Source organism: Lasiodiplodia theobromae (assembly GCF_012971845.1).
Source record: "Lasiodiplodia theobromae strain AM2As chromosome Unknown scaffold_13, whole genome shotgun sequence".
Lineage (NCBI taxonomy): Eukaryota > Fungi > Ascomycota > Dothideomycetes > Botryosphaeriales > Botryosphaeriaceae > Lasiodiplodia > Lasiodiplodia theobromae.
Window position 1 is genome coordinate 987,258 of NW_023336333.1, and position 12,165 is coordinate 999,422.

At 55.6% G+C, this 12,165-nt stretch overlaps 2 protein-coding genes across 2 annotated transcripts; one reads left to right on the forward strand and one right to left on the reverse strand.

Moving 5' to 3' along the window:
* Positions 1-475: 475 nt before the first annotated feature.
* LTHEOB_5063 (ABC transporter protein) lies at positions 476-5,120 on the forward strand (the record flags this gene model as incomplete). The annotated part of the gene is made up of 7 exons (XM_035514167.1): positions 476-604; positions 695-784; positions 895-1,088; positions 1,150-1,721; positions 1,816-2,496; positions 2,810-3,384; positions 3,447-5,120. The coding sequence occupies 7 exons, from the start codon at positions 476-478 to the stop codon at positions 5,118-5,120; spliced, it is 3,915 nt and encodes a 1,304-aa protein (XP_035374505.1).
* A 1,689-nt stretch (positions 5,121-6,809) lies between these two features.
* On the reverse strand, positions 6,810-10,461 carry LTHEOB_5064 (Pyridoxal-dependent decarboxylase domain protein; the record flags this gene model as incomplete). Its single annotated transcript, XM_035514168.1, has 9 exons — positions 6,810-7,473; positions 7,523-7,815; positions 7,876-8,430; positions 8,489-8,597; positions 8,648-9,359; positions 9,416-9,775; positions 9,834-9,991; positions 10,045-10,262; positions 10,309-10,461. The coding sequence occupies 9 exons, from the start codon at positions 10,459-10,461 to the stop codon at positions 6,810-6,812; spliced, it is 3,222 nt and encodes a 1,073-aa protein (XP_035374506.1).
* Positions 10,462-12,165: the final 1,704 nt, after the last annotated feature.

Sequence of the window (12,165 nt, forward strand, 5' to 3'; positions counted from 1 at the left end):
CGGACCATGCTAGTTTTCCTAAACGAGCCAGCTCAGACGTGGTCAGATACAGGCCCGATAACCCGAGTGAAGTCCCCACGACCCGGAGCACGGCACACGGGACTGACTCTAGCCGGCCCACCGTGTAACCATCGGTTGAATTATCGTCCGGGGTAGCTATAGGTGATGCTGGGCGTCAAATCAGAGCTGAAAAACAAGGATTGGCCGGCAAGGGCGGCTCCGGGGATCTTTCTTGGCGCTACTGCCGGCAGGCGAAATTCCTCAAGCCGAACGTCGTTTCTTTATTTTTACGACGGCTTGACTTGCGTCTCCACACACACAACCTTCACACATACAGTCACAGTCGTTCGCATCTTCCCGATCGCACCCCGGAGCTCCCTTGCACGGCACCTCTCTATCTGGCAGAGAGACCTCGTCCTGCAATCTTCGTCCATCCCGGCCTCAGCTACATCAGCCGTGCGGCTATACTGCGCACATGTCCAATGACAGTGTTGAGAAGGGGAGCAGCCCGGAGGCAGATCCGGGCAGTGAAAATCCCATATCGAAAACCGACGAGACGGATTCGAGTAAGGCCGAGAGCACGAGTGGAAGCCCATTGAGACTCGTAAGTCACTTCCCGTTTCGTGCCGCATCGGTTCAGATTTCCCTTTCGGCAAACAAGACAGCTGATGTGCCTGGTACAATCTGAAAATAGATCTACGATGCGGCAAGTGGGGCAGACGTGCTGGTCGTCTGCGTCTCGCTCGTGTCAGCGACGATTGGGGGTGCTCTGATGCCGCTCATGGTGCGTAAAATTACACTGAGTTAACCCCACACCCCTGCCCCCTGTTCTCCCTTTCGTCCGATCTCCCATCACCGAGATTGTCGAAACAGATTGCTAACAGGGAGGTGAAGACGATCGTCTTCGGCAAAATGACTGGGGAGTTCCAGACCATCACGACCTCCCCGGGCAGTTCCGGCGGCTATAGCAGTAGGCTGAACGAATTCACCCTGTACTTTGTGTACTTAGCTATTGCCGAATTCGTCACGGTGTACGTAACTACAGTCGGACTGACTCTTGCTGGAGAGCGGATCACTTGCAAAGTCCGGTGAGTCGAATACGGAATACGCGGGACAGAACTGGACTAACACCCGCACCTTGGTCGCCAGAACGCGTTACCTCGCTGCAGTCCTCCACCAAGGCGTAGCTGCGCTTTCGGACAAGCCGAACGCCCAAGGCGAAGTATCCCTGCGGCTCAGCAGCGACGCAGAGCTCGTACGGGTCGCACTCAGCTCGAAGCTGGGGCGGGCCATCAGCGCCATCTCGACCGTCATTACCGCCTTCGTCGTCGGCTTCGTCTTTTCCTGGCGACTGGCCTTGGTGCTCAGCTCGACGCTGGTCGCCTTCGTGCTGATCGTGGGGCTCTTCTCCAACGCCATCGTCAAGTATACGGGGCAGAGCGCTGCCGCCGAAGCCGAGGCAGCCACCGTCGCATCCGAGGCTATCGCCGACGTCCGCAGCGCCGCTGCCAACTGCGCGCAAGATGCTCTCGCGGCCAAGTACGCGTCGCGGCTTCTTGACGCGCGGCGACCGGGCGTGCTGGGCAAGGTGGCCGGCGCGACCATGATGGCGGCAGTCACCGGCGTGATGTTGCTGGCGTACGCGCTCGCCTTTTGGCAGGGCTCGCGGTTCCTGGTGACGGGCGCCCTGTCACTTGCGGATGTGCTAATTGTGTTGCTTGGTAAAGTTCTCTTCCCCAATCCAGCAATCCCCCCCTGGATGAATACAGGGATCCCCCTGCTTTCAGCCCGCCTCGTAGCTAACAGGCTGACCAGCCATCCTATTGGGTACCGTATCGCTGGGTCTCATGGGCCCAGAAGCGCGGGCCGTCGCTGATGGAATGAGCGCAGCCGCTCGGATCCACACAGCGGTGGGGCCCTCCCCACCAACAACAGCTCACAACACGCCGCACGAGCAAGGCGGCGGCAGTGGCGGCAGTAGCGGCCGCCTCCGCAGCGCCGAGGACGATGCACTACTACCGGAGCAGCGCGTCGTCAACGGCCACATCGAGTTCGAACACGTCCACTTCCACTATCCCAGCCGGCCCGACGTCCCCGTCCTCGCCGACTTTTCGCTCAACGTAGCCGCCGGCAAGACGACGGCCGTGGTGGGCCCGTCGGGCTCGGGCAAGAGCACGCTTGTCGGCTTGCTGGAGCGCTTCTACGATCCTGTTTCTGGGAGCATCTCGCTCGATGGGCAGGACCTGAGCAGCCTTGATGTAGGCTGGCTGCGGCGGCAGATGGCACTGGTGGGGCAGGAGGCGCTGCTGTTCGACGCGTCGGTGTTCGAGAACATCGCCCACGGGCTCGTCGGCTCAGCCTGGGAGAATGCGTCGGAGGCGGCCAAGCGCGAGATGGTGCAGCGGGCGGCCGAGACGGCCAACGCGCACGCTTTTGTGGAGACGCTGCCGCAGGGATACGATACACGTGTGGGCGAGCGCGGCGCCCTGCTGTCAGGTATGTGGCTTGTTTTTTTACTTTTCTTTCATTTCCTTTTGCAGTGGAGCCTGGTCGCCGGCTCCATCCGCCCGTTGCCTGCCCGAAAATGCCCGTGGGGAATCTTGATGAAACGTTCGGCTGTGCGGATGTGCAAGTGGTAGCACACAAGCAGTGCACAACAAACGCCCGGATATAACGTCTCCGTCCGGGTGGCGTTTTTCTGCCAGCCACAATTGCGCTTCAGCTGCCCCATTGACGTGAGCGTGACGGACGCCACGTTGCTTATCCTTACCTCCTCTTGCTGACTCGCATTTCTCGCGATCCTCTGCAGGCGGTCAGAAACAGCGCATCTGCATCGCTCGGGCAATCGTGGCAGATCCTCGGATCCTCCTGCTCGATGAAGCCACATCTGCGCTGGATCCCGTCGCCGAGCGCGCAGTCCAGGCCGCCTTGCGGACAGCCATGCAGGGCCGCACCAACCTGGTCATCGCCCATCGACTGTCGACCATCAAAGATGCCGACTGTATTGCCGTCATGGGCAAAGGTCAGATCGTGGAACAGGGGTCGTACAGTGAGCTCGTCGAGAAGCGAGGCGCCTTTTTCCACCTGCTCGAAGCGCAGAGCTTGGCCGTCGATGGCGTAGCTGAGAGTAACGCCGGAGTCGCCGTCGATGAGGCACGTGAGTCACTGCCTGCCAGCGTCGATGAGAAGCAGGATATTCTCGCCGAGAGTGAGCTGCCTGCTGCCCAGGATGATGGCAAGGCGGACCCCACTGCGGCACGCGGAGATGCAAAAGGCTTCATCTCCGGCCTGCGCACCCACGATCGCCCGTGGCTATTGGTCAGCATTGTTTTCTCCATCCTGTGCGGCTGTCTGGCCACCGCCCAGTCAGTCGTCTTGTCAGCGGTGAGTAGCAGACACGCAATTAGGAAGTGTTGGCTGTATAGACTGACCGCAAACCATGACAGTGCATTGCTGCGTTCGGCAAGAACGCGTACAACTACGCGCGGCTACGGCACGATGTAAACTTCTGGGCCGGGATGATGCTTATGCTTGCCTTCGTTGGCGCATTTTTGCAAAGCGTTCAAGGCGTCGCACTAGCCATCTGCTCGGAGAGCATGGTGCGCCGAGCACGTACAACCATATTCAAGCACGTGCTGAGGCAAGACATGTCCTTCTTCGACATCCCCGCGCACTCTGCCGGCGCGCTGAGTACCATGCTAACCGGGCGGGCCGCTGACCTTGATGGTCTCAGCGGCGGCTCCCTTGGCATGCTGCTGGTGGGCGCGTCAACCATCATCTCCGGTTTGATTGTCGCCATCGCCATTGGCTGGAAGCTCGGTCTCGTGTGCACCGCAACCGCCCCGCTGCTGCTTGCTGCAGGCCACCTCCGTCTGTCATTTCTCCGGAAGAACGAGGCCCGCACGGCTGCGGCATACGCCGCCGCGACGACGTATGCCGGCGAGGCATGCAAGTGCATCCGCGTCGTCGCGGCCCTGACCCTGGAGTCCACGGTACTGCGTCGTTACACGGTCACGCTGACCGCGCAAGCGCGTACGAATGCCATCTCGACGTGCAAGGCGACCGTGTTCTTCGCGCTGTCGCAGGCGCTCGTGTACTGCTCGTTCGCGCTGTGCTTCTGGTACGGCGGCCGCCTGATGGCGCGCGGCGAGTACTCGATGCTGCAGTTCTTCATCTGCTACTCGACCGTCATCTTCGGCGCCCAGTCCGCCGGCAGCGCCCTCTCCGCCGCCGCCGACACTTCCAAGGCACGCGGCGCGGCTCGAGAATTCGAAGCCATCGCAGCCATCAAGCCGCACATCGACGTCGATGACGGCAGCGGGATAGACCTCCCCACCCCCGTCCGCGGCGAGGTTGAGCTCCGCAACGTCTCCTACAGCTACCTAACGCGCCCAGACAAGCCCTCCCTCACCGACGTCAGCCTGCGCGTCGAACCCGGCCAATTCGCCGCCCTCGTCGGCCCCAGCGGCAGCGGCAAGAGCACCGTCCTCGCCCTCCTCGAGCGCTTCTACGACCCCACTCCCTCCTCCTCCTCCTCCCCCAACCCCGGCACCATCCTCCTCGACGGCCACGACCTCCGCACCCTCAGCGTCTCCTCCCTGCGCACGCAGATCGCGCTGGTCGGGCAAGACACGCCGCTCCTCTCCGGCACCGTCCGGGACAACCTGACGCTCGGCCTGCCGGACGCTACCTCCATCACCGACGACGCCATCATGGCCGCCTGCCGCCAAGCCGCGCTAGCCGATGTCATCGCCTCCCTGCCCGACGGCCTCAACACCTTCGTCGGCGGGCTCGGCGGCGCGGCGCTGTCGGGCGGCCAGCGCCAGCGCGTCGCCATCGCGCGCGCGCTACTCCGCAAACCGGCCGTGTTGTTGCTCGACGAGGCGACGTCGGCGCTGGACAGCGCGGCCGAGCGCGTCGTGCAGGATGCGCTGGCGGCGGCGGCGAGGGACCGCACGACGATTGCGGTGGCGCACAGGCTGAGCACGGTGAGGGGCGCGGACGTGATTTTCGTGCTGGAGGGGGGCAGGGTCGTGGAGAGGGGGCGGCATGCGGAGTTGTTGGCGAGGGAGGGGGGCGTGTATGCGAGGATGGTGAGGGCGCAGAGCGTGGAGGCTTGATGGTGGTGATGATGATGGGTCGGTCGGTTGGGCTTGGTTGGGCTGGGGGATCGGCGCGATAGAGGATGTGGTTGGTGGGATGGTGGGATGCAGGAGTCGCTGATCGGCAGCGGATGGGAAAACTATAATTAGATGCATGTGTTTTTGGCTTTGTAGATGCTTTAGTTTTTCACTATATTGCTGTTTGAGTTATTTGTTTACGTGCAGGGAGGATAAGCAGGACATACAAAGAAGCTTTATTGTTTTGACGGGATTGCGATCTATAAGGTTTGACTTTTTTGCCATGTTGTTTTTTCCTCTGTGAAATGAGCAATAGTCGAAGAAAGCCTGTTACACGAAGAAAACAGGCGTGTGGTTCGCAAATCCGCTCCTCGCGATCGTTTCCCATCGTGGAAGCATCGTGCCACCACACTTCCATTCTGCGCTGTCACTCGAAATGAAAATTTCTTACTCCCCACATGTGCCGTAACCATACTGTCGGTACCTTCGTTGTCATCAGCCGCGCCTCGTATTGCGAAACCCGAGCCTTTCCGAAGCCTCGATTGGCTCGGCCGAGTCATTGTGCCGCGCCTCATCTTGTCCCGGCAGCCCGGGTCCTTACATGAGAAACAAGGCTGGCGGATGTGGCGCGCTTGCCCCATGCGTGAGCGGAGCCGCAGCAGGCTTGTGTGCGGGTGGATGTGAATTGTGGGGGGTGGGGACGCAGTTCAGGAACGAGTACGACGAATATGAGGTGCGGTTGGTTCAGAGTTGCGCTGTGGCGGCGCTAAGCAGGAGATCCCGCCGCCGCCACGGCCCGCGCGGGCCGGCGCTAGTGACCCTAGCGCGGCCTCGCCCGCAGATCCCATCTCTTTTGCTCCTCCTCTTCGGGGCGAACTGCCGAAACAATAGGCTCAAAGGAGAAATTTTACTTCGGTACCTGTCCGGACCTTGGTCCGAAACGGTCTTGTTTGGGGCTAGCTTATCCGACCGGTATCGTACGTGCTTGCCGTATTCTCCCTGCTTGCCTCAGGATCTAGAACACATCTACAGCGCGACGAGTAATGCCTTGCATACAGTGCCTCCCAACAAATTCCATACTTACTGATGCCTTTTGTTTAGTATGCACATGCTATACTTGCTCTCTGTAGCTTATCTTAATTTCAATAGTGCATTCATTTTTGTTCGTGATTTTCGTTGCAAAACTGCAACACTTTTGAGGAAAGAAAATGTTTTGAGCTGTAAAGGTCTAGATAAATGAATGTGCACCGCACAGAATTATTTCTGTGCCCTTTCTACCTGCTGAATGAATATTTAGGCGGCTTTCTTTTTAATATGTCTTTTATTTTAATCCATGTGCGAGTCCCCTGCATGAATAATCTATAACATTTAATCAAGCAAAATAGCCTATAAGGAAGGCTCGCACAGCTAGCGGCAGTGGATCGGAATAAATAGAATCACCGTGAGTGGGAATGATGGGGTTGACGAGTACGTTTTGAATGCCTGAAGACCTGGTGAGGAGAAGTTCCAAACAGGTGCATGGATTTAAGACACGAGTTCTACAATAGTGGGATAACATTGTGGACAGCGGGCTTTGATATTGAGTACCGAAAATGTAAACTAATACTCCACTCGATCAACCCTGATCGAAAACACTGCGTATGCAGTAGCGAGCGACCGGAAAAATTCTCAACATCTCTCCCAACCTCCTTACTTCTTCTCCTTCTTCTCCTTGATCTTCTTGTCCTTCCCAATCTTCCTAAACCTGTCCCGCCACCGCGCAACCGTGACCTCCTTCGGCACGGCCGAAGGATCGCGATTCAGCTTCTCCACATCCGCCACAACATCATCGCCAAGTGTCAACGTACCCTGGCCTAGCAGCAACTTGTCGCTCTCCTTCTCCAATTGCTCTAGAAGCCCCCGCGTCCTTACGTCACTCTTCCGCGGATCGCGCCAGAGCTTGACCGCAAACTTCGCTCCGGACCGGAAAAAGAAATCCGGGTCTTTCAGCAGCGCCGCGTTCGTCGCCGGAAACGGCTGCATCGCGGCCTCGTGTTTCTCTTCAAATGTGGCGATGAGAGCGGCAGCGTTGTTTGTGTTGTTGCTAGCCTCGCTGTTGGCGTCGGGCTTGAGGAAGCCGCGCACGTCGATGCCGCCGTTTAGCCCGACGCTGCCGGCGCTGAGCGCGATGTTCTCGCATCGCGTGAAGAGGTGGTCGATGTGCAGCTCGTCGCTGTTGTTGGCGTAGAGATAGAAGGGCATGCGGCCGGATGGATAACCGTCATCGTGGGCGCGCGCGTCGAGGGGGCGGTTGATGATGACGGATGTGATGGTGACTGTGATGTTTGATTGCAGGATGCCGCTGTGGAAACAACTAGGTTAGAGAGTAGCAGCGGTGTACGCGCGGGATGGAGGGTTCTTACTTGGATTTGGTCGTGAGGTTGCCCAGAAACGTTGGCTTGCTGTCTTTGGCCCTTTCGAGAAGGGTGGTGAGGGGGATTTTCTCAGCAGACTTGAGAACAAGAAAGTCTTCAGTTTTCCCCTTCGCGGTACGATAGCCTTCAAGTCCGTCAGCGTCGAGGTCGACAGCGAGAATGACTTGGCGCCGATGACTGCCGATGTGGAACATGGTGCGGTAGGACAGGCAGATCGACTGCTGCCCATGTATGAGGAAGGAATGGTAGTCTGGAACATCGCTGTTCCTTTCTCTACATTTCTGCAACACGGTTAGACCTTCAGAGTATCCCCAGTGGCATTACAAACTGCCGGATCTTACCTTGACTTCATCCTCTACGACTTCACAGAAGGCTGCTTCTGCCTTGCTGAGCGTGCCCTTGACTGTGGCAAAGGGGCTCATGACGACATTTCGCAAAACCATCAGGCTTGCATTTGTAGTCGAGTCCAATTGAAGCCGTTCCTTGAAATGTTTTGCACAGTCCCCATACAACTCATGTTCAAACTGCGTCGAAGTCAAATAGAAGTTGATCTTGGTGGGCTTGTCATTGGGGTCCTCGATTGAAAGCCTCCTGACTACCCGAGTCATCAGGTAGTTTGCCTCTTCGACATCCGTGTTGGCTGTGCCATCTTCGTACTTCCAATTCAGTGCGAAAGCGTTGATATTCAAATCAGATCCGAGTGCGCGGAGCAGTTTCATTAGTTCTGGGTTCTTGACGAATTCCTTGGAGTCTGTCTTGTCGAGAATCTGTTTGCGGATAATGGTTTTCTCAAATTGAGGGTTCACTCCTGCAGTCGTCTCCGACGGAAATTCATTGAACGGGACACACATGAAACTGCTTCTGCCGACATCCACGGCTGCCCATAGTGCTGAGAACTGGTGATACAATCAGCAAATGTGAATTGACGAAGTAACGTCGCGAAGATGGGTTTACCATAGAAGATGTGAAGCATGCTTCGGCCAGAAGAGCTCCGTACCCCTGGTCATGAAGACCGATACACTTATTGGATAGCCAGGTTGACACGGCAGATGCTCCAGGCTTGCTGTGGTTATGTTAACATAGCTCTTTATCAAGAGAGTAGAGATTACGTACCTTCCCTCAACACCGTATATTCCAATGCTGGTGACTGATCCACGGGAGAGATATGGACTTGTCCAAGTAACCAAAAACCGCAACCTCCCATCACGATAAGCGAGTGCCCCGGCTGGGTACGGGATGTATCCAGCTTTGTGTGGGTCGACGGTGATGGAATCACAGTAGCGCAGCGCAGCCAAGTCGCGCTGTGTTTCGACTCGCAGGCTGAGACCAGGTACGAAGCCATCATCGTCGGGCTCACGGCCCGCTCGGGTGTCTAGCAGCTCGTCTACGTCGCTATCGACGTACTCAGAAGCAGATTCGAAGTCCAGTTCATCCAGATCTGTTTCCTCACCGACCTCGATCTCCTGGATGGTCACTATTTCATCATCACTGCTGGGGGCCTTTGGCTTCTTCGAGGGTTGGGTATCCGCTGGCTTGAACTCCTTGCCCTTGCACAGCATCGTTGCAAAGTAGCCACCCCAAGCAGCATCGGCGTGTACGAGGAATGACAGACCCTTGGTCTGGAACTTTTGGCGTAGCTGAAGGATCTTCTGGAGCGGATCCACGGCGCCCTCTTCAGTTGAGCCGATGATTGCAACGACGGCGTAGACAGGGCGCTTGGCCTCAAGCTGCTGATTGAGCCTGTCCTCGAGATCGCTGAGGTCCACACGTGCAGCCTTGTCAACCTTGATGCCGACAATGTTTTTTGAACCGATTCCCGCGACCGCTGCGACATATTAGCTCTGTAAATGTGATAAATGAGGCGGGAGAGAAGCTACATACCTCCTCCTTTGGGCCAGGAGTAGTGGCGCGTCGAGGACACCATTATGGTCGGAGCACAACTCTCACTGTCAATGCCGAAGTGCTGCTCTAGTGCGTCCTTACCACGCGTCTGAATGTTGAAATCATTCAGTGCCCCCTGCAGAAATGATGGCGTGATCTGGTGTTTCACATGAAGCTGCTCGGGGATATCGAGAATCGTCTTCGGCTTGAGGTTGAGCAGCTCCCAAAGCGACAGTTCGCGGAATTCTTTCAGTTCATTCTGGCAGGTTCTCACGGTAAAGTTCTTGGGAACGAAGGCAAGAGGATTCCCTTCCTCCATTGCCCACTTGAGCGAGAGAGGGTAGAACTTGAGGTTGCGTGCTGAGCGCTGGCAATGTAAGCAGATATGATTGGAGCGATCTGTTGAGATAAAACCTACCAACCCAAATACTCTCAAGATTCGCCACAGTGCCGTCGCATGTGATATGGCCCCATCCTAAAGGCTCACCTTCTTTCTTCTCGTCATTGTTGTAGCCGAACATGGTGCAAAGTTGCTCGCCAACTTCGATCTCAGCTACAGTAGTGAGCGGGGATGCCCTAGACCGCTGTTAGTATAGAATAGGCACGAGCAGAGACTCTGGAAGACAGACTCGATGGCAACATTGTTGCTGTTGTAGATGGAGGCCATGAAGTATCCTAGCAACGACGGCATGGTCAAATCGGTCCCCATGTGCGCCTGGTAGCGTGGGGACCAAAACGGTATCGAGTGCTTGCCAAGCAGATTGGCCGTGTTGTGCACGGCTTTCTCGAACCTGTCAGTGATGCGCTTGTACTGTTCGGACTCTTTGTTTCCAGCAGTGATGTAGTCCTGTAAAATCAGCATGACAAGTTAACAAATTCAGAGACGAACATACTGTGTCGCCATTGCTGTCCGCATACCGGATTCTCGCCTTCTTGAGCTGCTGGAGTATCTTCGTGACATTCCCATGGAAGTTGTCGAGGTTTTCGGCTCGAGGGCCGATGAAGTAGGCGCTGATAGCATTGTGTGTGTCGTTGTTCTCGTCCATAATGTTGCAAAGATGAACTTGTATCGATGCTCTGAGACGGCCGTGAGGCTTTATATCTTGCTTTGCGCTTCGAACTTCATTCCGAAGTCAGAGAGAGGTCCCAATTACATACGTCAGATGCTATCATCCAGCTGCTACCTCGATGAAACTTGCATACATTGACAAGGACTGCACTGTGGAGACAACGCTCATTTTCGCCTGCAAGGAGCTGTTGATATTCCGCATTCTATGACTTCAGCGCTACTTGGCATCTGTAGAGTTACAAAGACGTAGATGTTGAGCGGCTACGACGCTGCAAATTCACCATTGCGTCAAATGAGTCACCTGCTCTGGTCTTCGCAATACTGTTGTACGACTTGAGAGAGAAACATAGCCCAACCGACGGCCATTTCCCGTTTGCGGATTAGTCAATCAAGTCCCGTTTCCCAAAAAAAATATTTTTCCGTTTGTAGCACCATGAAGACCCTAGTTCAAGGTTTTCATGGTCGGGAACCGGCATTGCACCTGAGCGCTGGGCTCGGGTGTTCTGATATTTGCATGGATCGCTCGTCCAGAATTAACCCATACCTATCATGTTGCTCTGTAACCACACTGTGTGCACTAGGAGGCATCACCGGCCGTGCTTGCATAAGGAAAACCAGATTTCGATTCTTGGTTGCGGCGATACCACGGAACGGGCCAGGCCCGATCTTGTACGCCGTATGCAGGGTCTTCGCGATCGCCTAGACTACAAGCGGAACAAGGGCATGATTGAGTGGAGGCTGGAAGTGCACAATATTGAAATTGTCTTCAAACGATGGCACAAAATGAAAGTCGCTCGGTGCAAGAACCTGGATCTTAGGCGTGTCACAACGTAGCCATGCAGGCTCTTTAAGAGTAAAAGGAATTGTGACCGTACTTAGATGAAATTTCGTGAGCGTTCACGACGCCAGCTCGCCGAGTAATGTAACAAATATGGATTAGTCGAAGTTTCGTCGAGACGCCTTTGTTAATATTAAAATGGTACATTTACGTTCGATTGAACGCATCAAATCACCGTCTTTTGTTACGATACCAAGTTAATGACTCCATAACTCTGCAAATCTGCGGAACGCGAGCTTCACTTCTCTGCTCTATGTCCTCTTTCGTAAACACCGCTCCCAGAATTTGAGCAAGGTATGGAATGGTGTACAAACGCGTGCCAAATGCTACAACAGCATTCCATCCACGTCATCATTCAATCTCACTGCAGGGAAGAATGCTGCACTTCGGGCATATCTCACTTCACCCCAACAGCGCGGATCGAAGATTGGTGCATCTGACGAGCATCCACCACTCCAAATGCTCGGAGAGATACTTCCGAGCCAAGCTGTAACAGTATTTTGTGTCTGACAACGTTGGGGTTTAACGTCGGTTTGACATTGGATATTGGCGCCTGTGGCGCGTCGGACACGCTGGGGATGCCCCGCATGCTGCGTGGCAGCCTCTCATGCATCTTGTCCGACATCAAGAGGTATGTGCGCTTGGACTGATTACCGAGGTAAAATTTGGTGTGGCAAAACTATTGCACAACTCTTTACACTAATAATGCCTACAGGATGGGAAGGTACAGGTCTATGCCCTCATCCTCCTTGTTGAGGCTAAAGTCCATCGTATGTCTTGTGGAGACTTGTAAATCTGAAAAGATTTCCTTTGATCCAACTTCTAACGCAGTATTAGCAGAAG